The 27041-nt window shown below is 41.8% G+C and overlaps 1 protein-coding gene across 3 annotated transcripts in view; it reads right to left on the bottom strand.

Moving 5' to 3' along the window:
* Positions 1–26582, bottom strand: part of CA8 (carbonic anhydrase 8 (inactive)) — a 68895-nt gene extending 42313 nt beyond the window's left edge. For 2 of the 3 annotated variants that reach the window (XM_087707031.1, XM_087707032.1), the window contains exons 1-3: positions 26370–26578; positions 23285–23476; positions 17123–17247 (exon numbers count right to left, since the gene is read on the bottom strand). In XM_087707031.1, the coding sequence (XP_087563157.1) occupies positions 17123–17247; positions 23285–23476; positions 26370–26430 (378 nt within the window). In that variant the 5' untranslated portion in view covers positions 26431–26578. Of the gene's footprint in view, positions 1–17122; positions 17248–23284; positions 23477–26369 lie in introns of all 3 variants that reach the window. The other variant, XM_087707033.1, reaches the window with a different exon arrangement.
* Between the last annotated feature and the right edge of the window lie 459 nt (positions 26583–27041).

Raw genomic sequence — 27041 nt, 5'->3', positions numbered from 1 at the left:
CAAGTATCCAGATCCACTGCCATGTAGGGCTTTATGGGTGACTAATAACACCTTGAAGCGCATCCGGAGATCGACAGGTAGCCAGCGCAGCTCGCGGAGGATAGGTGTTATGCGGGTGAATCGAGGTGCACCCGCAATCACTCGCGCGGCTGCGTTCTGCACTAACTGAAGCCGCCGGATGCTCTTCAAGGGCAGCCCCATGTAGAGCACATTGCAGTATTCCAGCCTAGAGGTCACAAGGGCCCGAGTGACTGTTGTGAGAGCCTCCCGATTCAGGTAGGGTCGCAACTGGCGCACCAGGCGAACCTGGGCGAATGCCCCCCTGGTCACAGCCGTTAAGTGGTGGTCAAATGACAGCTGTGGGTCCAGGAGGACTCCCAAGTTGCGAACCCTCTCTGAGGGGTATAAAATTTGACCCCCCAGCCTGAGTGGTGGAATATTAGTCAAATCTTTGGGAGGAAAACACAACAGCCACTCGGTCTTTTCTGGGTTGAGCACAAGCTTGTTAACCCTCATCCAGTCCATAACGGCCTCAAGGCCCCGGCTCATCACGTCTACCGCTTCATTGAGTTGGCACGGGGCGGACAGATACAATTGAGTATCGTCCGCATATTGATGGTATCTAATCCCGTGCCTGCGGATGATCTCTCCCAGCGGTTTCATGTAGATGTTGAATAGCAGGGGGGATAAGACCGAGCCCTGAGGCACCCCATAATTTAGGGGCCTAGGGGACGATCTCTGCCCCCCCACTAACACCGACTGCGACCTGTCCGAGAGGTAGGAGGAGAACCACCGTAGCACGGTGCCTCCCACTCCCACCTCCCGCAGTCGTCGCAGAAGGATACCATGGTCGATGGTATCGAAAGCCGCTGAGAGGTCAAGGAGGACCAGGATGGAGGAATGTCCTTCATCTCTGGCTCTCCAGAGATCATCAATCAATGCGACCAAAGCGGTTTCTGTGCTGTAACCGGGTCTGAAGCCTGACTGGAAGGGGTCTAGATAGTTTGCTTCCTCCAAGGACCGTTGGAGCTGGAAGGCCACCACCTTCTCAACAACCTTCCCCAAGAAGGGAAGGTTGGAGACTGGACGATAGCTATTAAGAACAGCTGGATCCAAGGATGGTTTCTTCAGGAGGGGTCTCACCACCGCCGCTTTCAGTGCGGCGGGGAAGTTCCCCTCCCGAAGGGAGGCGGTTACAACCGCCTGGATCCAGCCTCGTGTCACCTCACTGCAGTTAGTAACCAGCCATGAGGGACACGGATCCAGAGCACAGGTGGAGGCACTTACAGCTCTCATGGCCTTGTCCACATCCCCGGGGGTAACGTCCTGAAACTCAACCCAGAGCTGTTCAACTAGGTCCCCCTGTGCCTCGGCTGGAACTGCGGGTGTGGAGTCCAAGTCCGACCGAAACCGAGCAATTTTGTCCGCTAAGAATTGGGCATACTCTTCAGCTCTGCCCTGCAAGGGTTCCCCCGCCTCCCTTTTGTTCAATAGGGAGCGGGTTATCCTAAACAGGGCGGCTGGGCGGGACTCAGCGGATGCAACCAGGGTGGCTATGTGAGATCGTTTTGCTGCCCTAAGTGCCCTGGTGTATTCCCTGGTGCAGGTGGTTACCATTGCTCGGTTCGATTCGGACTTATCGGACCTCCAACGGTGCTCTAGGCATCTCCTCTGGCGCTTCATCTCCCGGAGCTCCTCGGTGAACCAAGGGGGTCTCCGGGATCCGCCGCCTCGGAGGAGCCGCAGTGGCGCAATCCGGTCGAGGGCCTCCGACGCTGCCGAGTGCCACGCAGCAGCCAGAGTCTCCACCGGACTGTGGGCGAAAGTGTCAGGAATAACCCCAAGCTCTGTCTGGAACCTTGACGGTTCCATAAGGCGCCTGGGGCGGAACCACCTGGTCGGTTCCTCCTCCCTACAGTGGGGGTTTGGCCTCCGGAAGTCGAGCCTCAGTAGGCAGTGGTCTGACCACGACAGGGGTATGATGTCGCTCCCCCTCAGACCAAGATCACAAATCCACTGCTCCGAGAGAAATACAAGGTCAAGCATGTGACCCGCTGAATGGGTTGGGCCTCGAATTACTTGGGTCAAGCCCATGGCTGTCATGGAAGCCATGAACTCCTGCGCCCCATCAGAGTTTTCACCGAGCGACGGCAAATTAAAGTCCCCCAGGACCATCAACCTAGGGAACTCAATTGCCAGCTCGGCTACCGACTCGAGGAGCGAGGGGAGGGCTGCTGCAACGCTGTTGGGAGGCAGGTACGTTAGCAGCAAACCCACTTGACCCTTGAGGTCCAACTTTAACAGCAAAGACTCACACCCGACAATCTCCGGAGCAGGGACCCTACGAGGAACTAACGACTCCCGGATAACGGCGGCCACACCCCCACCCCTTCCCTGGGCTCTCGGCTGATGCAGCACCTGAAATCCTTCTGGGCACAGCTCTACAAGGGGGACTCCTCCCTCTGGGCCCAGCCAGGTTTCAGTAATACATGCCAGGTCTGCCCTCTCGTCTAAAATTAAGTCCCGGACGAGAGGAGCTTTATGAACAACAGACCTGGCATTTAGCGACAACAGCCTGAGACCAGGGTCCTGACTACTTGCGCCATCTGGTCTTGGAGTGGGACTCCTAGGGCCGGAAGGAGGGATCTCTGTAATGTAGCGAACCCTCCTTCCCCGGTAATGGCCTGCCCTAAAGTCCCCGCCGTATCTGCCCCTCCCTGTTACGACCGCAATACCCCGACCCTCTCTCTGCTAAACCCCATACTGTATTGAAATATTGTGGCTTTGCTTCCAGAAAAAGTTCCCAGTTGCCCAAGTGATTCTTGTATCCTATAGGACTATTCTAGCTCATGTCAGTTCCAATTTGAGCTCTTATATAAACCTTCAGCAATCAACAGATGAACATCTATCTGAATTGCATGACCAGTGGCCCTGGATGAAATGAATTACTGTAACCCCTTTCAGTCAGAACTCAGGTCTAGGCATGGGATGAAACCAAATTGGTTACTTTGAGATGATTTCTGGTTGATAGCTTATTTGTCTTTGCTCTCCTTGAGCTTTCAGTGTCCTTTGATAGCATTAACCATGATAACTATCTGGATTAACTCTGTGGGATGGGAGTCAATAGCACAGTATTGGACTGGTTTTCTTCCTTCCTATGAAGCAGTCCAGTTGATGTTGATTGGGAGTGAGCTCCCACCTGCAATTTCTATTATGTGGGATGCTGCAAGGTTCAGTAGTTTCTCTGCTTCTATTTATCATCTACATGAAGTTAATGGGTAATGCCATTTCTTGCTATGGGATGAGTTATTACACTGATAATACCCAATTATACATTTCCATCCCTTGCGAACTAAGCAATGATATTACTGTCTTGTCCAAGCCTCTGGAGGCTGAGGGGATCTGAATAGGAAACAGTAAGCATTAACTGAACCCCAACAAGACTGAATGGCTCTGGATTTGGGGGCTTTTTTATCTGAGATTTTACCCTCTTTGGCATGGATGAGGTTGCACCACTTCAGACAGAACCCACATGCAATCTAGAGGCCCTTCTAAACTCATAGCTCCTACAAGAGGAGCAAGTGACAATCTTGACTAGGAGGGCCTTTGCACAGTTTTGCGTTGTATGCCAGTTGCACCCCTTCTTGGACCATAAGGTTCTGCTCATAGTCACTCATGTCCTGGTCAACTTCCGACTGGATTACTATAATGTGCTCTTCATGGGACTGCCCTTGAAAAGCATCTAGAAGCATCAACTGGTACAGAGTGTGGCTCCATGTACAGTTATGTGCATCCTAGAGTGGCACAGTTCCACAAGCTGCACTGGCTGCTGGTTTGTTTCTGGATACAATTCAAGGAGTTGGTTTTGACCCTTCAGTCCATATTATCTAAGGAACCACACCTTCCTAATGACATCTACACATCACATTAGGCTGAGAGGGAGAGGTATGCTAAGGATCTCATCTACCAAGGAGTGCTATCTGGCATGTCCCTTTGGCTGTGGCTCCTGCTCTTTGGAACATGATTCCCCCACAAGATGAATTAGCCATTCAGAAACTTTTCAGAACATGATTTATCCAGAAACCTTGGAGATCCTGTGGGCATCCATGAGTAGGTTGTATTGTGCCTAAATAGTTTTTCTCCTGCAATCATGCTTCTTTATTTTTATGTATACTGTTTTAAGTGTTTTAATAGTTGTGATCTCATTGAAAGCGTTTGTTGTACACTGCCGAGAATCACTTCTAGTGAAATGCGAGGCTGTATAAATATGCTAAATAAAAAAGCTAAGCCATATTATTTCTGAAATACATATCCAATTTAGAGATATTTCAAGTAATTGCCTTGAGATAAACCAACATTATCTTCTTAATGCTGCTTATTAGAGATTAATACTGTTTCATAGTTTTCATACAGTAGCATAACTCACTTTAATTATTTACATTTATATTTAACTTTGTTTTGCATATTTAGTGTTCCTTAATAGAGAAAAAGATGCAATTTTCAGTCATTTAGTCACCTAATATGAAAATAATTTTGTTTGCAATCTATACTTATATAAAACTTGATTCAATGCAAGCATATAAACATTGAAACGAAATACATATGTATTTCTCACTGACCTGAGAAATGCATATTCTTTCAAAGAACAAACTCATATTCCAAGAATGAAACACATGTTGCCATTATGTTTCAATAAGTCATGCATCATTCATACTGTTAAAACAAACTAAAGGCACCAGGAAAGCAATTAAAGGCTGTGTACAAATTGTTTAATATTAAGACTTTGATGTATGATCATTATGAGGTTACTAGGAAACCAAAACACACATAGAAAGCCCTGCACTTATACTCATTGATGATTATATTTTGATGAACACACAACCTTTATATCATATCATAATCATATTTGAGAGAAACAGATATGTAGGCACTTGTGCTTGGATTCATCTTGAGCAACATTAATTGGGAAGAAAATAAATGGTCCATGTCCCCACAAAAATTATTTTTTCAAGGAGGCCCTCTTTGGATCAACACAGAATAGATTAGCATGGAATCAGAGTTTGGCAGCTCCTCTAGACGTCAAATGTTATTTGAACAAAATTTGTATATGCAACTTGCCCAAACTAGTGTTATTCAATTTGATCTGGCTCATGCTTATTTAAAAAATACAGAATAACAGAGTTGGAAGGGACCTTGGAGGTCTTCTAGCCCAACTCCCTACTTAGGCAGAAAACCCTACACTACTTCAGAAAATGGTTATCCAATATCGTCTTAAAACGTCTAGTGTTGGAGAATTCAAAACTTCTGGAGGCAAGTTGTTCCACTGATTAATTGTTCTAACTGTCAGGAAATTTCTCCTTAGTTCTAAGTTGCTTCTCTCCTTGATTAGTTTCCACCTATTGCTTCTTGTCCTACCTTCAGGTGCTTTGGAGAATAGCTTGACTCCCTCTTCTTTGTGGCAGCCCCTGAGATATTGGAACACTGCTATCATGTTTCCCCTAGTCCTTCTTTCCATTAAACTAGACATATCCAGTTCCTGCAACCATTCTTCATATGTTTTAGCCTCCAGTCCTTTAATCATCTTTGTTGCTCTTCTCTGCACTCTTTCTAGAGTCTCCACATCTTTTTTTACATCATGGAGACCAAAACTCAATGCAGTATTCCAATGTGTCCTTACCAAGGCATTATAAAGTAGTATTAAAACTTCATGTGATCTTGATTCTATCTTTCTGTTTCATTAAACTAGACATACCCAGTTCCTGCAACTGTTCTTCATATGTTTTAGCCTCCAGTCCCCTAATCATCTTTGTTGCTCTAAATAAATGTCACTGTTTTTAAACTTCCAAATAGGTGAACATGCATTTGCAAAACATTTTGCTCTTCTATTTCTTTCTACCGCTGATTTCTATTTTTCCAAATATAAATACATAGGCATTAAACTTTTTCCCAACCTTAAAAAAAAACCCTAAACAATGTCTCTTTAAAAAAAAAAACATCACCATTACCTTTTATTTCTCTGATGTTCTTATGGTAGTTAAGTGATAAGCACTAGAGCAGAATTTTTTTCCCCACTGCTAGAAAAATCAATGATTTATTATACCTGGCACTGGGAACACAAAGGAGAATGAAGAATGCACAGCTTTTAAAATACCTCAAAAATTAAATATAAATTTAATCTATATATAAACTTCAACTGGTGCTGAGGGATTTTTTAAAAGGAGGTGCTCTGGGTATGCACTTTTATACCTATGATGATCTATTATTCAAACATGATAAAACAGACTTTTATTGATCAGAAGAAAAAAATTCAACATTCAAGAAGATTCAATACAGGCAAAGATAAAAAGTCAGATGATACACATAGAAGCAGAAAATGTATCCAAGTGATGCTTTGGATAATTTACATGGATTCCAGGTATCAAATACAATAGCTAGCAGAGAATGTGTCTACCTGAAATAAATATTGCACAGATGCACATATAAACAATGGATATTCAATAAACATGAGATTAGGTACATTTTGAAGAAAACATTTAACTTTTGTCTAGCAAGCAAGTAGCAAATTATTATTTTTTCAATGTGTATTAAAAGGGGCATAAATAGGGTACAAAATAGTCATATGGCCACTGGTATGCCCAAGATCCTAGACTAACTTAAGATGCTTTATATTTTATCCAAGCAGTATCTTTTATATCTAAATAAAACAGTTTAGTGGGTGACAGTCCTTTTTACAGATACTCAAAAATACAGAAAGGTTTATTTGTCTTTGGAAGTTAGTTTTCTCCTACAAAATAAAGAACAAAGTTAGAAAACTCTTTGTTTACAAGAATATTTTTACAATTTACTGTTTTTCACCCATGTTTCCAAAGGGCAAGAGTTCATCAAAGAAAAACATTATATTAAGTCTTGGGGCCAGACTTCCTAGCTTGTTACCAGCAGAAACGGGGAGGAATTTTAGCAGGAAATGCTATATTGGGTCACATGCTTGAACCTAGACATCCAGTTATACAAAGTCAAGATTGCCATGTAACCTCTCCTTCCTGCAAAGGTGCATTACTGACCACGCCTACTAAAGAAAAGGAACAGACACAACGCCTTTCTCATTTCCTTCTGCCACTCACAAAGCAGCCTGTTCTGTGACAAATCTACATGCAGCAATGCACCAATGCACCAGTGACAAAATCACAGCTTGCTTCCTCTTGCAACACTTCTAAAAAGTGGCTTAAGATTGGGGTGGGGGGGTGGGAGAATCATCTATAAAAGTGAGACAAAAAGAACACCCAGAGACATGAAATTTCTGCTGGTCTTTCGAGCCTACAGATTTCCTGTGGTTCAGAAGACTGTTTTGACTGAAACTAATGGGGAAATCTGCTTCACAACTTTTCCAAAGTTTTCATCCCCTAAAGTGTTTTTTTTCTTCTAATTCAATTCAAAGTGCTTAAGTGTTGATTACTCTTTGCCCTTAGGGTATTGTGATTTTATTTACTTGATTGCAAGTATATGACATGACCTGAGTTGGGACATCTAAGTGCAAAAACGGGACAAATCTAACCCTTTCCTCTAGGCCCATTATTTATTAGAAACAAAGGCAAACAATACATAATTATTTTTCATGGATGGATAAAGAAAACATCAGAGGTGGTATTCAGCAGGTTCTGACCAGTTCTGGAGAACTGGTAGCAGAAATTTTGAGTAGTTGGGAGAACCGGTAAATACCACTTCTGATTGGCCCCACCCCCATCTATTCTCTGCCTCCCGAGTCCCAGCTGATCAGGAGGAAATGGAGATTTTGCAATGGCTTGGTGGGTGTGGCATGGCCCTGGAATGGGGTGGGAATGGAGATTTTACAGTATCAGTCCCCTGCCACGCCTACCAAGCCACACCCACATAACCGGTAGTAAAATTTTTGAATCCCACCACTGAAAAACATGGAAGGTAAAATAGAAATTACATGAAATATAATGAGTATAATGTTTAATATCCTCCTGAAAGTATAAAACGCTATTAAAACTAAAATAATTTGAAGAGACCTTTCCTGTGGCTAAATAGACATTGCTATTTCATTTAATAAATATTTGAATTGGCTTCAGTTATAACCAATTTAACAATTTATTTGAGTTTAAGTTGGAAGTAGCCTCTTTTCTCAAATAAATGTGCTATCTACAATCTGTGTAGTGAGCTGAGCATTTATTCTAAATCAATTGATTAAGTACTGCTGAGCTAAAAACAGTGAAATGATAATGAATTTACACGTCTGGGAGTCACTTTACGATGTGAAACTGGAATACTCAATCTCAATTAAGGTGATTTAAAATAATTTATGCCAGCTATAAACTAGTAAAAATGAAAAAGATATAAAATAAACAACTCTAGAATTAGTATGTGTGCTGCTTAAGAAAACAACCTACTGGTTTGTCTTAATGGCTAATACAAAGATACTTTGCATTAAATAGCAAAAGAAAGAAAGGAAGGAAGGCAGGCATTAGCCATTCATTGGCCATCAAAGAGCGAGCTTTGGAAAGAAAACACAAAGCAAAATAAAACTGAATATGCTTCTAGAATAAGGTAAGTGTAAACTTCTATTCCTTCTTTTTAGGCTTTAGAAATCTCCATAGGTTGCAGTACTGGCATAATTTTGCTATAATAGACAGAAGTAGTGCTGCGTCAAATAGATTTTTATTGCCCCCAACAATCTGGGTCCTCATTTTACTGACCTCAGAATGATGGGAGGTTGAGTCAACCTTGAGCTGGTAAGAATTGAACTGTCAAATTGCTGGCAGCCAGCAGTCAGCAGAAGTAGCTTGTAGTATTGCATTCTAACCACAGCATCACCACGGCTCTTAAAAGATAGACTACAAGACGTATGCACATACATATGCATATATATGAACAAGGCATCCAAAATCTGTTGATAGCTAATATTCTTATTTTAAGTCTCATTTGAGTAGGGCTCATTTTCCATTGATCGTATAGACTCCTAATGTTATTTACCAAATGTGAAAGAGATTTGCCATTTTATTACTTCCCAAGCTAGTCTTCAGCTCTAATATTTCCTGGTGGTCACTAATCCAAGTACTTATTAGGTTAAACCCTGCTTGGGTATTTTTTTTTTAAGATAAGCCAATATTAGCTAATGCCACCATGTGGGTGGGCAATAATCTTTTTACAACTATCAAATATTAACAAAATGTGTGCAAACTTTAAAATTCTCCTGAAGGAATAGCATGGGTTTAATAAGCACTATTGGAAATAAATGAAAGCCAAAAGGAGTTAAGGCATCAGACGAGAAACCAGGAGACAGTGAGTTCTACTCATTCCTTAGGCACAAAGCCAGTTGGGTGATTTTGGGCCAACCACTTTCACTCATCCTAGGCAGGAGAGAATTGCACACCACCTTTGAAACATCTTGTCAAGAAAATTGCAGGGACTTGTCTAGGCAGATTCTGAGAATCAAGAGTTCTGTCTATGCTTCTGGATATGGTAGCTAGTGGCACGAGACTAGTCTGTCTAACTCATAAGTTGTCTTGTCTTAATGTAACCTTCCAAATGTGGGAGCCTTCCAACTCCTGGAATTCTTAGCAAAACCCATTCTTCCCTTTGTAAGCACTATCCTGACGGTAATGGGTCAACATCAAGGGCAGGACACAATGCATAATTCAACTCAGTGTTGGGATTCAGCACTTATTTGGGAGAACCAGTTGTTAACTTTCTAACTAGTTCGGAGAACCGGTTGTTGGAAGATATCTCATTTTGTTTTTTTCCCACTTTACCGGGCTAGTCCTTTAAGGAAGGCAGGAAGTAAATATTCTGGTGTTGTTTCTAGCCTAATCTTTATTGCCCTACTTACAAAAACTGCCTCTCCAGTTAACCCTTATTACATTGTAACAGCTAAGGCAAAGCACACATCGACATGAGTGATGAGCTGGCCATGCTCACCCAGTCACATGACCACTGAACCCCACCTACCCAGCTGATCATTAGGACAGAGAACAGATTGTTAAATTATTTGAATCCCACCATTGGTTCAACTATAGAATTCACTGCCATCAGATGTAATGATGATCATTTCCAAACATACATACAAACATAGCACCTCTCTGCAATTATCTTAAAGCAGCTGCATCTTTTCCTGGGATCATACAAGCAGGACACAGCTGCTTTGAAATGAGCAAACAGTGCTGTATGAGGGGTCCTTGGTTCTCTCTGGGCTTGCTTGTTTTCTTGCCCAAGTTTCATTACCTTAAGTAGCTAACATCATCAATGCTAGTGTACTGCACACCACTTACTGCCATAGCACAGATAATGTTATATAGTTAGGGTAATGAAATGTCTGCAAGAAAACAAGAAAGCTCAGAGAGCACCGAGGACCCCTCATTTCAAACCTGAGCTACAAATATTCTCCTTTATTGGTACAGTCAGTGCTACATGCCTGTTTCCCACACTTCCCCACAAGTGCTTTTTGAGGATTAAAATGGCTAATCACTTCTATAGCTGGACAAAGATAATTAGCCCTCTGCAGGTGCCTTCTTTATTCTTGTAGGTGTGATATACATAATTGCTGCATAGCAACTTTTGTGAATTGTACAAATCCAAGGACATAACAGCACAGAATTTTTAAGACAAAAGTGAAAAAGAACTGCATGGTATCTGCCCAACACATAAGATAGAATGCTAAATGGGCTGCCCTGGGACAAAGCACTTTTTGTACTGTTGCAGCTGACATGGCAGCATTAAATCAGACTGCCAGGCTGTGAAATCAATGAAACTTCCTTCCATGTTAAATGGATTTGGAGCTTTGTGTTAAGGGTCGCTGCTAAGAGCTTATCTGTGATTTTATCACGCAGGGAAAAAGGTTTTGAAAAAGGGGGGAAAATTCATTCCAACAACATTTAATAACCTTATTATCGAATAGAATATAGAATAAAGGGAGATGTTTCATGAGATCAGATATTTATATGAGAAAAGTACACTAAGTTAGGCAATTTGTCCATTAAGTTCTTATTGTCTGGTCTAGTTGGCAACACTTTTCCACAGCAGAGGTTTTTCACGATATTTGTTATTTACTTTCTTTTAACTGGAGAATGAACTTGGCAACTTTTGTATGTGAAGTGTGTACTATGCCCCAGAGCTATTTTCCCTTGTCCAATAACCAATTTAATTGGTTCTATGAAAAGTGCAATCTGCATTCTTGCTAGATAATCCAGAAAAATTCAGAAGCACAGGTCTCTAGGTAACTATGCTTCTTGTTTTCCAAGGTGGAGGATATATTTATTTACATATAAGCAGAATAAAGAACTTTGCATCAGATTACAACAAGCTTTAGCTTGCTTTTGATAGTATTTCCTTCCTTTTTTAGCACTAATGCTAAATACTTCTTTTTCCTATTAATTGTGTTTGATTCTCAGAATGACTTGGACAAATCCCTGCAGTTTTCTTAATAAAGTTTTTCAAAAGTGGTCTGCCATTGCCTCCTTCCTAGGCCTGAGAGGAAGCTCAAGATCATTTAGCTGATTATGTGCCTAAGGCGGGATTAAAACTCACATTCTCCCAATTTCTAACATGATGCCTTAACTACTACGCCAAAATGGCATTCTAAATACATTTTAAAGGTAAAGGTTCCCTCGCACATATGTGCTAGTCATTCTCGACTCTAGGGGGCGGTGCTCATCTCCGTTTCAAAGCCAAAGAGCCAGCGCTATCCGAAGATGTATCCATGGTCATGTGGCTGAAGGTACACGGAATGCTGTTACCTTCCCACCAAAGGTTTCTATTTTTCTACTTACATTTTTACATACTTTTGAACTGCTAGGTTGGCAGAATCTGGGACAAGTAACGGGAGCTCACTCCATTACGCGGCACTAGGGATTCGAACCACCAAACTGCCAACCTTTCCAATTGACAAGCTCAGTGTCTTAGCCACTGAGCCACCGTGTCCCTGTATGTTTTACAGAGCAATAAACACTGAATACTTTTAATAATGTTTCCTATTACATGGACTGGGTCTCTTTCTCAGCTGCCTTTTTCAGACAGCAGATCAGTTTATTCTGTATTGGGCTGAGGCAAATAACAAAATGGCAGCTTCTCTCTAGTTCAACTACTTATGTGCTAATGGAACCTTATTTTAACAGTGGAAAGGGACAGGTTTTTTTTGCCACAAGAGGGGCAGCAAAAAAGTGCTAGAACACACAGCTCTCCACACAGCTAATCACAGCTGAGATCTCTAAGAGCACATCATATAAAGCAGTCAAGGTCCTATGAACAGAACATTTGTGTAAAACAAACCAGGCAAAGCAAACGTACTTCTCTCAACAATTTATCATTGGAAAATAATACAATTGGGAAGCTTTGATGTACCAGTATCTGTTGACTTTTTTCTTTTTATTCTGTGGCTTAATTTTATAAAACAAACAATTTTACTAATCTGTGTAGTCTGCAAATATTATATTAGCATCAGCTAATCCAAACTGAAAAATATCTGCTATAGGATATTTTTTCATTTAGCAACCACTACTGTTCTAAGGATAAGGGCATTAATTATATTACTAAATCTATGGGTCTTTGTTTTTGAATACATGCCATGTTATAAATTGGAGAGAGAATGTGTTCTCCTTGCCCTTGTCATATTCCTCATCTAAATTGGAGGACCGGCTTTTGCTCTTTCCTGGAGAACATTTATTTTATTTTTATTTTATTTATTTTGTCAAGATAACAGATATAAATATAAACATGATTATGAATACAGGAAATGCATATGAATAAGTGGGGAGAGTAAGACAGGGATGGTAGGCTCGTTGGTGCTCTTATGCACGCCCCTTACAGATCTCTTAAGAATGGGGTGAGGTCAACAGTAGACTGTTTAAGTTTGAGGAGATATGCAGTATGCAGAATTTCCCTCCCTGCAGTTAGCCTCTTACGCATTTCAGTCAATAAGTATCACACTATTGAGAGCACAAATATGGTATTTTTTCTACCATCATTCAGAATATATAAGATGCTTTCCTTCCCATAGGTGATGCCAATAATTTCGTTGTATTTAAGTACAATGACAATAAAGATTAAACTTATACTTGATGGGAAGGGAAACAAAGCCAGGACAATCTCCCAATCATTTTTTCTTAAATTTTGCTGATTGAGGCTGAAAGGACAGCATCTACCTTTTGATTTGTTCCTGAAATACAATAACCCTAACCCTTTGGGGTTTGGCTGATGGGATTGTGAAATTTACAGTCAATGGGAAATCCAGTGGGAAGTTGCAAGCAAGTTGGCAGATAGTTAAGTAGCAACTACTGAGTGGGGGATGTGCCAGGGCATGACTGCTGCCAGGTGCCTCAGTGTATACAGGTGCCAGCCATGGGCAGGGGGATGGCATAGGAAGTCGGGGTCCTCAGGAAAAAAAGCCACTGGAATGTAAACAATTTACCGGAACATGCAACTTTCTCTGCCAGCTTCCCCTTTGGCTTTGCTTGGTGGGAGCTGACAGGAAGGTTGCAAATGGTGACTGTGTGCGGTTATGTGACTCTGCAACCACTGTAAATGTGAGTCAGTTGCCAAGCCGGAGGTACTGAGGACTATCTGTAATTCTACTATGTGTTCTTTTCAGATCCTAATCCTGAAATACTAAATCATAAATTTCTAGCAAAGATTTTCAAGATTTGCCAGTACATTAATCATTGTCTTGTTTAAAAATATAGGAGGTTGCTTCTTCCTGTAACAAAAGGAACAAATGTTCTATAAATTTCAGCCTTTTTTTAAAAAAAAACTGAACTTTATAAACTGTTTTTTTTTTACAAATCTGATTGTAAAAATTTCTATACAGATAATACTTTAGTTGTTTGCAAACATCTGAAAAATATAATTAGTAGAAAAAGCAAGCTACATGTGCCAACCAGATTGTCAGATTCATTCTTGGTTTAAATATCTATTAACATTGTTCATCAACTAAATCTGTAAATTCTCATTTTAAGGCCATTCACAGACTACTTTAACCTCTTTTTTTTTAAACCACATAGTTAATCTTATCCATGAAATTTTTCACAGTATTATTACGCTTTTAAAACATATTCCAGGTTCTAAGGAGAAAAATGTGTATTTTAGAAATATATTGTAACAGTATGCGCCACAGTATGCTCCACAACTAGTTTGAGGTTTTAACATCTTGACTGTAGACTCTTTGTTATACTAAATAAGACCAAGAGATTTATCTGGTCTGATTCACCCATTATAAAAAAACAGTTACTGTACAGTGGAATGTACATTACTGGTGCTTTCGTAGAACAGCTTCTTTAATATTAATGTTATAGTGTATATTTTTGTTATATGATTGACCAATGACGAAAAAGGACCTTAAAATTTAAAGGAATCTAATTGACACTTCACTGTTTCAGTTTTTCTTACCTGTCTATTGTTTGTTTTTAAGAATAAAGTGGAACTAATTCTGCAAGCCTGAATTTGATCCCAAATTATTTTGGCACAGAGCCATCCAAGAAGGGTTCAGAAATGTCAATATGGCCATGTAAGTGAAGCCCTGCCCCCTTTTATTGCATATCGTCATATATTTTAAAATAAACAGATCTTTGCTTGTTCAGTCACACCCACCATCTTGATTTTTTTTTTGGTTGCTCCTTAGGTACAGAAAGCTAAGAGATTCCTAAGAGAAAAGTGTGAAGAGAAAGAGGAGAAATGATTGACAGGAAACAGTAGAGGGAAAGGATATGCATCCCAGAAACAGGGGATTTGAGATAAGAAATTCTGTAGATAAGCAGAAAGTTTTGCAGCTTTGAACAGAAAAGTCATAGTCCATATTGTTTATTCATGTAGTATAGTATTCATATAGTTTATTAATATAGTATTGTTAATAGTAATAGCACTTAGATTTATATACCGCTTTACAGTGCTTTTACAGCCCTCTCTAAGTGGTTTACAGAATCAGCATATTGCCCCCAACAATCAAGATCCTCATTTTACTGACTTCAGAAGGATGGAAGGCTGAGTCATTCTTGAGCCCAAACTGCCAAACTGCTGGTAGCAAGTGATCAGCAGAAGTAGTTGGAGTACTGCACTCTAACCACTGCGCCATCACGGCTCATAATTTAATTGTTGATTACAAACTGGTCTACCCAGTCAGCATACTATACACCACTAAGGAATGCCAAGAAAACAGCTAATATGAGACACAATAACATCAGATTAAGAAATCTATATTTCTCATCTTAGGTGGGGGCAGGAAGATTTTAAACTATTTACAAAAAATAGATTTAAAAAAGGAAAAAATGTGCTGTTTTTCAATTTATAAATAGATGAAGATATACTGTATTTTTCAGAGTATAAGATGCACTGGAGTATGACACACCAAGATTTTGAAGAGGCAAATTTTTTAAAAAAAAGTTTTTGCACTCTGCAAACCTCCCCAAAAGTCCTGTTTTTTTGCAAAAACGGGCCCGTTTTTTGTTTTTTAAAAAGGGCATGAATAGCCCTTAGGAGGCTTGTAGAGTGTTCCGGGGTGGGGGCAAAAATGAGCAAAAAATGGCCCATTTTTTCGCAAAAACGGGCCCGTTTTTTGTCCAATAAAAGGGCATTAGGAAGCTTATAGAGTACTCTTGGGGGCTGGGGGACAGCAAAATTGAGCAAAAAGCAGCCCATTTTTAGCTCCTTTCTGCCCTCCCCAGTCCCCAGGAGTTCTCTGAAAGCCTCCTATGCACAGCCATTTTGGTGAAGGAGTGGGGTTTCAGGAGGCAAAAAATGCTGTATTCGGTGTATAAGCCGCACCCAGATTTTCAGCCTCTTTTTTGAGGGAAAAAGGTGCATCTTATATTCTGAAAAATATGGTAATAGCATGATATTTAAAGCCAAACAAAAATGTACTGAAAGTGTTTTGAATATATAAAAAAATCAACTTAAATGCATGAGGAAACTCTTAAATATTGCAACTAGCATCACAGAAACAAGAACAGATTTGAGATATTTCATCTACTCAGACTAAGCATTATGAATACTTGATCCATCTTCAAGATTAGTGCTTCTTCAGATATGGTCATAGAACCCCAAGGGGTCTCCCAAGACCATCTCAGAGGTCTCTGTAATCAAAATCATTTGCCAGATATTGAAGACACTTGCAAAATTTAAAATAATATCACTCTTCATTATTATTTTTCATTTGTTAAAAATAGCCTTTTATGAAAATATATACAATTGGTCCAGAATGCAACAGCACAGCTAGTTTTGGAGGCGCCTAGGGTTGCACATGTAACATCACTGTTATGTGAGCTTCATTGGTTGCTAATCAGCGTCTGGGTCCAACACAAAGTTTTCATTATGACTTTTAAAACCCTCTATAGCATGAGTCCAGGATATCTATGGAACCATCTTTTTGCAATGGGACTGACTTCCCTTTCCCCACTCGTGGTAGCAGAAGGCCTAGCGTGGACTCCATCAGGCAAGGAATTTCAGCTGGTGGATCCAGAGGAAAAGCCATTTCTGCCATGTCCCCCATCCTTTGAGACATCTTGCCACAGGGGGTGAGGTATGCTCCCATGTTTTTTAGGGCTTCAGGAAAACTCTTAAAACTTGGCTATGCTGGCTAGCATGAGGCCCTAAAGAACCTGATGGCAATAGAGGGTTGGAGCAGTAACAGAGAAGGCATCACCACTTCTCTAGTCCAAACCTGTGATTTTTTAAAGTTTGTTTTAATGTTTTGTAGTTTAAATATTTAATGTTTTGTAGTTTTATATTCATAATTATTTTGACACCTGCATGTTTTATCTCATTATAAGCTGCTCAGAGTCACCTCAAACCACAAGATGGGAGACAAGTGCAGTTTAAGAAGAGGAAGCAAAACAACTTGTCACTCAAGGTGACATAGAAATTATTATTGTGGCAGGTATTTTTAGTATATTATTAACTTCAAAGTTTATACTACTGTTTGTTAATTTTACGATCAATTAATCATACAGAATTTGCACCAGAGGCATAATCCTATGCATGTAAATTTAGATTCTCAACTGTCTTTAATTGTTGCTATAAATCAATAAGATGCTGGGTTAGAATGAAACCAACTGGTATTGAGGTAATGATTTAACATTAAGAGAATAAATCCTAAGGCTATGTAAGGTGAAACCACACTTACCTCCATGGGAAATGCTTTAAAATTAACTGTGTGTTCTGAGCCACGCTGATTTTCTCTGCCCCAGTGAAATCGAACATTGTGAAGTTCAAATTCATGGCCCCGAGGTAATGGGCCTCCCACTAACACTGGAAAAGAGCACAATACAAATTATAGCAAGTGATATTCATGGCTAGCAATGTTCCAAAACCCCTCTCAACAAACTGTTGGAAAATTGCTTCTCTTTGGGCAAAGGTCAAAAGTGAAAACTGCAGTGGAGTTCACACTTAATACAGCTGATAGAGCAATAGTTATACTATGCAAATAGTATCCGGTTGCATTATTTTATTGTTGCAATGTCATCATTTTTCTTAGAGAAAAATATATGTTGAACTGTGTTTATGAAAAGAAACTATACTGTACAAGAGGTCCGTGTTTTACTGTGTGACATTTGCCTTGAGACTACATTTGGCCATCTGAATACAAAAATGAAATAAGTAGTAACAAGCAGTGGCTGAACACACATTACTGTAACCCACAATGTGATCTGTTGGCTGTAACTTTACATACTGTCTGATTTCAGCAACTGAGGCTCATTCAACCAATTGTAAACAAAACATCACACTTGAGCTCCATGTGTGAGTCCTGCTAATATATAACAATGAAGATTGATCAGCTATTCAAAATTATTTGATAGAGAGAAGCAACAAGAGGCAAGTAAATCTCAGATGCATACATTCTATAAAGCTGTATTGAGTAACCACAATATGTTAAATTTTAGAAGACCCCCATCAAATGAGAAACTAGTTTAGATGGTCTCTCTCTCAGTAGACATTTCATATAAATATACTTGAGGGATAAGTATTTTAAGCTGCGTGTTTCTCCTGTGTTAAAACTATATAATAGTAAATGTATGCAAATGTTACAAAAAACAAATTAGTCTTCAATTACTTCTTTCCAGCCAGACGCAGAAATAGCAATAGCACTTAGATTTATATACCACTTCACAACACTTTACAACCTTCTAAGCGATTTAAAGAATCAGTATATTGCCCCCAACAATCTGAGTTCTCATTTTATTGACCTCAGAAGGATGGAAGGCTGAGTCAACCTTGAGCCTGGTGAGATTCAAACTGTCAAATTGCAGGTAGCCGGCAATCAGCAGAAGAAGCCTGCAGTACTGAACTCTAACCACTGCACCACCACGGCTCTTATGTTGCTCAAGCTATTCATTGGAAGTTTGGAAAGTAATTTTTTAAAACCAATTTTTCATAAATATTGTGGATGAAAAATGACACTGACATTATAAAACAGTATATTTTGAGGTTTTTCTGGGGAGATTACCCACACACATATAATTTGTAAGTATTTTTTATTTTATTTTAAGCCTGTGGAGTTTTGCTTATTATATTCTGCATAACTAAACAACTGTCTTAGAAGGAAAGCATGTTTGATAGATTTATATAATGTTGAACTTCGTAATCTTACTTCAGCCTGTAAAAGATAAGGGTCATGGACAAAGCAAAACATCAGTCAGCCTTGGATCTGGTACATAAAAACATAGGCTTTAGGGCACACAGTTTTGACTCTTTTTCCCCTTGGTAACAACAACAACAACAAAAAACCAGACTGCTAAATTAAAGGTGAATCTGTAAATTTTGAGATCAAGAAATTTACTGTATATTTACTTCATCTATCATATTGTAATAAGACCACTCTTTAAAAAATGGGAGGGAGATGAAATCCTAAATTTGAAATGTTTTTTTTCTGCCAAACCACCCAAAGTATGCGTCAATTCTGGAAAATTTTTTTAAAGGATTTACCTTTATCTCTATGCTTCACTAGGTTTGACATTCCCCCCTTTGACACAAATCCAGTTATCCATACATATACAACATATGCCTCTCTCCAGGTTGTAATTGGATGAGGTCTGGTGGATATAATTTTCCATTGATTTCTGTTCCTAATTTTGGAGAATATCTAAAGTGGACTTAAAAACTTTCCTGACTCAAAGCTACAAGTTACCAGGACAGTTTTTCTTCTAATCATAATGAGATTTCTTTTTGTCTAACCCCAGCTGCCTTGTATCATTTAGAATATTGCCAAGAATATGACAAACACTACTTTTTTGGATATAATCAACTCTGAATGCTGGCAAAGGAATGTTTGTTTAAAATGTATACTAGAGAGGATAATTTTCTGAGCTCTTTTCTGTTTGAAAGAGATATAAAAGTTGTATATTCGTATCTTCTATTTGCACACACATTAAACATATGTTTCCTGGTGAAGTGAGGTTTCATTCCTTTCACTCCCAGCAATCAGCCATCATCTGCTTTTCCAAGCAACCTTTGAGTTACAACAATATGTAGCTAATATCTCCATGAGGTTCACAGGATGCCTTCTCTATACTGTTCACTTGGGTTATATACATGAAAGTAGAGAAGTAGGAATTCAATATTCTCTAAACAGGCATTCTATAAACATATTTAACTATTGTTCATAGTTAACCAATTACCAGGAGTGCCCTCTACTTCCTAGGATGGATTCTGACAGATTATTTTAAATTATTACCATGAGCAGCAGATTGGACTTAATGTCTACATTCAGTTCTCTGATTCAAATAGAATATTTCTCAATATGTTGCTACTATTGATAGTAATGATAAGTAACATAATTTTAAAATGAAACAATGGGTGCTGGTATTAGTTTGGTGTGACTGCTGATGCTTGTACCCACTTTATTAATCTATTATCATTGTAGTTTGTATTTTTTAATTGACTTATGTGGGGACTGTATGGGTGAGCGGCTGTGTATGTCTGAGAGGACTGGGAGTACAGCCTGGTGCCTCCTCCACTGAGTGCTATTGCAGAAGTGGTAGGGGGCCCAGGCCTATCTCCCATCCTAGAATGATTGATATAAATGGCCTGCCGGAGAGAGCGGAGGCTACCGGGGGGGGGGGGGAAATGGGTCTATGGGTGCGGGGGTGGGCCGGAGCATTACGGTCATGACTGAGAGGGGCAGGTACGACTGGAGCTTCAGGGCTAGCCATTACCGGGGAAGGAGGGTCCGCTACATCACAGTGATCCCTCCTTCCGGCCCTGTTAGCTCCACTCCAGGACCAGATGGCGAGAGTTGTCAGGGCCCTGGTCTGAGGCTGTTGTTGCTAAATGCCAGGTCTGTGGTTCACAAAGCTCCCCTCGTCCGGGACCTAATATTAGACGAGGGGGCAGACCTGGCATGTATTACTGAAACCTAGCTGGGCCCGGAGGGAGGAGTCTCCGTCACTGAAATGTGCCCAGAAGGGTTTCAGGTGCTCCATCAGCCGCGACCCCAGGAAAGGGGTGGGGGAGTGGCTGTCATCATCCGAGGGTCATTAGTTCCTTGTAGGATCCCTGCTCTGGAGCTTGTCGGGTTTGAGTCCCTGTTGGTGAAGTTGGACCTTGAGGGTCAAGTGAGCTTGTTGTTAACGTACCTACTTCCCAACAGCATTGTAACAGCCCTTCCCTCGCTCCTCAAGTCAGTAGCCGAGCTGGCGGTAGAGTTCCCCAGGCTTATGGTGCTGGGGGATTTCAACCTGCCTTCGCTCGGTGAACGCTATGATGGGGCGCAGGAGTTCATGGCTTCCATGACAGTCATGGACTTGATCCAAGTAATCCGGGTTCTGACTCACTCAGCGGGTCACACACTTGACCTCGTATTTCTCTCGGAGCAGTGGAGACGTGATCTAGATTTGAAGGGCATTAAGATCTTGCCCTTGTCATGGTCTGATCACTTCCTACTGAGGCTTGACTTTCGGAAAACAATCCCCCACTGTAGGGAGGGGGAACCAATTAGGTGGCTCCGCCCCAGGCGCCTGATGGACCCTATGGGATTTCAGATGGCACTTAGAGAAATACCTGACGCTCTCATCCACAGACCAGTGGAGTCCTTAGTCGCTGCTTGGAATACAGTGGCGGCGGGGGCTCTAAACCGGGTTGCGCCTTTACGGCCTCTCCAAGGTAGTGGATCCAGGAGGGCTCCTTGGTTCACCGAGGAACTCCGGGAGATGAAGCGCCAAAAGAGACGCCTAGAGCGCCGCTGGAGGGCTAGTAACTCTGAATGTGACCGAGCACTGATGAGAGCCTATATCAGGACCTATTTCGTGGCAATATGGGCGGCAAAATGTTCGCATTTTTCCGCTCTTATTGCATCCGCAGAATCGCGCCCAGCCGCCTTGTTTAGAATAGCCCGCTCCCTCTTGAAAGGGAGGGATGCGGACGACCCTTTACAAAGTAGAGGTGAAGAATTTGTCCAGTTTCTGACGGATAAAGTCACTCGGATTCGGACGGACCTGGACTCCAATTGCACGGTACCAGCCGAGGTACCGGGGGAAGGTCTTGAGCGGATTTTATGGAGCGAGTTTCAACTTGTCGCTCCTGAGAAAGTGAACAAGGCCATGGGAGCGGTGAGTGCCTCCATCTGCATACTGGACCCGTGACCCTCCTGGATGGTCTTGACCAGCAGGGAGGTGACACGTGGCTGGCTCCAGACAATAGTTAACACCTCTCTCCGGGAGGGATCCTTCCCGCACTCCCTAAAGGATGCGGTGGTGAGACCCCACCTGAAGAAACCTTCTCTGGACCCAGCCATTTTGAACAACTATCGTCCAGTCTCCAACCTCCCCTTTGTAGGGAAGGTTGTTGAGAAGGTGGTGGCCTTTCAACTCCAACGGACCTTGGATGAAACTGATTATCTGGATTCCTTTCAGTCGGGTTTCAGGCCTAGTTACAGCACGGAAACTGCTTTGGTCGGGCTGATTGATGATCTCTGGCGAGTCAGGGATAGGGGTTACTCCTCTATCCTTGTGCTTCTTGACCTCTCAGCGGCCTTCGATACCATCGACCATGATATCCTTCTGCGACAGTTGCGAGAGGTGGGAGTGGGAGGAACCGTTCTACGGTGGTTCTCCTGCTACCTCTCGGACAGGTCGCAATTGGTGTTGGTTGGAGGGCAGAGATTGACCCCTAGGCCCCTCAATTATGGGATGCCGCAGGGTTCGGTAATCCCCCCTCCAATTTAACATCTACATGAAGCCGCTGGGTGAGATTATACGTCGGCACGGGATTAAATACCACCAATATGCGGATGATACACAACTGTATCTGTCCGCCCTGTGCCAACTCAGCGAAGCAGTAGAAGTGATGTGCCAGTGCCTGGAGGCTGTCAGGGTCTGGATGGGAACGAACAAGCTTGCACTCAATCCCGACAAGACTGAGTGGCTATTGATGCTCCCTCCCAAGGATGGTCCAGCTATTCCATCTCTTAGCCGGGGATGTGTGAAACTATACGCCCCTCAGAGAGGGCTCGCAATCTGGGAGTCCTCCTGGATCTGCAGCTGACGCTAGAACCTCACTTGTCAGCTGTGACCAGGGGGGGCCTTTGCCCAGGTTCGCCTGGTGCACCAGTTGCGACCCTATCTGGACCGGGAGGCCCTTCGGATGGTCACTCACACCCTCGTCACCTCAAGACTGGATTACTGTAACGCGCTCTATATGGGGCTGCCCTTGAAGAGTGTTTGAAGACTTCAGTTAGTCCAGAATGCAGCCACGCGAGCGATAGTGGGTGTACCTAGGTACACCCACGTTACACCTATCCTCCGCGAGCTGCACTGGCTTCCCATTGGTCTCCGGACACGCTTCAAGGTGCTAGTTGTTACTTGTAAAGCCCTACATGGTATAGGACCTGGCTACCTGAGAGACCGCCTCCTGCCATTTACCTCCCAGAGACCCATAAGATCCCACAGACTGGGCCTCCTCCGGATTACATCTGCCGGTCAATGTTGGCTGGCGACTCCCCGGGGGAGGTCCTTCTCTTAGCTGCTCCGGCCCTATGGAACGATCTTCCCGTGGAGATCTGGACCCTTACTACCCTTCCGGCTTTCCGCAAAGCGACCAATACCTGGCTGTTCCGGCAGGCCTGGGGCTGTTGATCTTTCCAGCCCCATCCCAAGCTATGAATGTTGTGGAATTTTAATGTTGTTTTTTTTAGTTTTTGTATGTTTCCCTTTCCTTTTTATCTGTAAGCCGCACTGAGTCTCTCTAGAGTGGGCGCCATACAAACCCAATAAATAAATAAATAAATAAATAAATAAATAAATAAAGTTTATTCTAAAGCAAACAAAGGAAGGAAGTAGTAAAGAAAGCATACTTGATTTGGTCTTTAAGAGGATCTGAATTGAGTGTCCGTCATTGAGGATCTCACAATCACGGCATACAACATAATTTGGTGATAAGTGTACTTCCAGTAACAATGGGTCATATTTGGCCTCTCTTGAATTCAAATTAATAGGAGATTGATATTCCCCATTTGCATCAGGAAAGATTAGCCCCCACTCAACACCTGGAAAAGAGAATAACACATTTCATTGAAACAAAAATTAATCGTTTTCCTGTACGCTATTATAAAAATGGACTGTGACAAGATTTATCCTGTTCTGCTATACATTTTTCAAAGTCTGTTGAAGATAGTTGTCATAAGATCAGAAGTAAACAGTCTGACATCAGATTAGTCCAAACAACAGCAGGTGGAAACTGTCCCTCCCATCCCAATAAAAGTAGTTATATTAGTTAGACTACAGAGGCAAAAGGAAGCAACACAAGAATTTAACCTTGATTTCATTATCAATAGGCCTTGCATTTGAAGCGCAGGAGTCACTGGATTTATATAGCTTCACTAGCTTCTACCTTTTCTAGATCACATTATCAAGAGAAGTAGGACAAAATCCCTAGGAAAATGAACCAAAATTATTCATACATATCACATTTCAAGACCAAAACAGGGTCAGAGTATTAACTATTCAATAAAATCCAGAGGACTGCTTCTTTATATGCAAATAGCAGCTTCAAAGTTATGGTTTGCATAAGAGCTACAATATTTAGAAAGATTGCATTTTCCACCTGCTCAATACCAGCAATAAACAATGTATACAAACATATTCGTGAAGACATTTTTTCAAAAATGCTTGTCTAGTGCAAAGATGCATTTAATCTCTCCTCCACTTTGGGCCAGCAGGTCAAGCCAAAGATTTCTTCTTAAGAATATTAAATGTACCATAATATAAAAATGCTAAAAAATTCTTTAGGGAAAATAAAACTATGTGACAAAACAGCTCCTGTTCTCATTTTCAATTCCTATTATCACAATCATTGATCAGAAATAAAAATTATATTCAGTTCAAAGACTACTTTAGATTGACATGACCATCATTTGATGAACATAGAATAAATTAACTACAGAAGAGTGTCATTTTTGACATGCAATAACCTGACAGGGATCTACAAGTAAAATTCCAGCAGATATGTTAAACAGGAACCAGCCAAAGAATCCTAAAATAACATTGTAATAACACATGAGCTACTAATTCCTTCTATATTTAAGCCATAAAAATTTCATTCAGGTATAAAAACTGGAAATAAAGATTTTAAAATAAAGTTTTCTTAGCCTGAATAAAAGAAACAGTAAAAATAAAAGCATCACAAAACAGGGAATACATTTAAGTTGATAAAAACTGTTTTTTAGAATAAAGGAATTAAATTCCTGTTTAACATCTTCTCAAGTGTGTTTTTCAAAAGGCACTATATTTTCTTGTCCCCCCCCCCTCCCCATGAAAACATTTCGCTTCTCATCCAAGAAGCTTCTTCAGTTTTTCAATGAAAAAAACAGGAAAGTCTTTTGAAAATAACCTTTGGGACCTGCAGGACCTGGATGTTGAGAATTTCCATAGATGTTTAATCACTTGATTTCATCAAATAAAATCTAACTTTTCTAATTTTGTATAATGCTTCCTTCACATCATCTCAGAAAATGTACATTTTTAATTTTTCACCACAACCACAAGAACAGCATCCATTCAAAGAGAAAAGCAACCTGGAATTAAGAAGAAACTTCGGAACAGTGAGGACAATCAACCAGTGGAACAGCTTGCCTTCAGAAATCATGGGCACTTCATTACTGGAGGTTTTTAAGAAGAGATTGGATCAGGGGTCTCCAACCATGACAACTTTAAGACTTGTGGACTTCAACTCCCAGAATTCCTCAACCAGCAAAACAAAGCTGGGTGAGGAACTCTGGGAGTTGAAGTCCACAAGTCTTAAAGTTGCCAAGGTTGGAGACCCCTGGACTGGATAGTCACTTGTCTGAAATGGTATAGGTCAGTGATGGCGAACCTTTTTTTCCTTGGGTGCCGAAAGCACGCTTTGCGCGCGATATAGCATGTGTGTGGTGCTGACACCCATAATGCAATGCCCCCCGCAGGCACCGGCCCACGTATGCATATGCAAACCTCTTGTGCATGCATGCGCAACCCCCGTTTTGGTGCTAGTAGGCCTCCCTAAGGCTTCCTGGGACCAAAAATGGGGCACAGGGGGGGGGCACTGCACCCCCCTCCCCCGCGCATGTTTGCATCTCGCAGCAGAGACCCGAAAATTGACTGGCTGGCGGGAGGCGTGCATGCATGTGCAGTAGAGCTGACCTGGGCAACGGCTCACGTGCCCACAGAGATGACTCCATGTGCCACCTGTGGCACTTGTGCCATAGGTAGGCAATCACAGTTATAGGTTCTGCTTGAGCAGGGGGCTGGACTAGAAGATCTCTAAGGTCCCTATCCTATCCCATTCCCATCCCATTCCTGCATGCACACACAGTTTTTCACTTAATATCAAGCCTGAAAAAATAATATAAGTCCCTAGCAAATCCACATTCCCTGCAATTTTGTTTTCTTAGTTCTGTGTCACCAGATCAGTGTACACAATATCCCATCTGCAACGCTGGCTGCATGCTGCCTTAAAAGGCGTGTTGTCACCTTTCGAAACGCACAAATTATTTTTTTAAAAACCAAGAGATTAAAGCTCTCTTCCAGGAGCCACAGCAGTTGACAGCGGAGACTCTGTCAAGCCAACTCCTCGGTATTTGAGCTTTGAACGCCACACGGCAACGTGTTGTTAAAGCGATTCTGAAGCTTTTTGTTTTACCTCTAAACAAATATCTCACTTTGGGATAAAGCTGGCTTCACCTGGCAACCTTTCGTTTTCGTCGGAAGAAAATTGCTTTATCGAACACCCCAGACAGCATCTGATAACGAAGGCAAATATTACCTGCACATATTGATGGGGTACAAGAGTCAGCCTGGGCTTTACTTTACCCTCAGTCTTGTCCTACTCCCTCCCATTCCTCCGACTGGTCGCAGACCACAAACTCAACCCAGCTCCCCTCCCCCCGACCGCCGCCTGCTTACCTTCTTCGTAGCCCCAATCCACCCTCTCCTCTCTCTCGGCGACTTGCCCCGGTTCCTCCATGAAGTTGCCGGCTTTTCCCGCGCTTCGCGGGCGTTCTCGACAAGAAAGACCCCCGCGCGGAAGCCGGCTCTCCGCCTGGTTGGGTGCCTGGGCTGAAAGCAGGAGCCGGCGCTTTCTTTGCGAACTGCTAGGTTGGGACAGTGTGAAGACAGGCAACCTGGCTGCAAAGAGACACGTGTTCAGAAGGCGGTGCCTCTCTTGAGACGGCACGGTTTGTGCTTGTGCGCAATTAGCTGTGTCTGCACCGTTGCTTAGGTTAACGGCGTTAGGGAAAGAAATGTCCATGTCAGAAAGGCCAAAGGGTAAATCGATGCAGCCTAGAAAATGTGGTGAAAAGGAAGTTGGAAAGTGTGACCTGGATCACTAGTGAATTAACTAGAGGTTTTTTTAAAGCCTCTTGTTTTCCCCTTGGTCTTCCCTATTCCAGGAATGTTTATAGCTGATTCTTACATTGTAGCAGAGCAGAATTATTTCAAGCCCACAAATATTACTAGTTTTTTAAACTACAGACTGTCTTCAGTCCTAATTTAAGTGGTCAGGAATACTCATGCCATGGGCCTGTAATTATATAATATTGCACCTTTTTGTTTCAGACAACCAGCTTCTTGTTT

Source organism: Thamnophis sirtalis, unplaced genomic scaffold, assembly GCF_051295495.1.
Source record: "Thamnophis sirtalis isolate CommonGarterSnake01/CBP01778 unplaced genomic scaffold, rThaSir2_p1.2 scaffold_2, whole genome shotgun sequence".
NCBI classification, from domain to species: Eukaryota; Metazoa; Chordata; class Lepidosauria; order Squamata; family Natricidae; genus Thamnophis; species Thamnophis sirtalis.
This window is presented reverse-complemented; position numbering and strand designations above follow the sequence as displayed.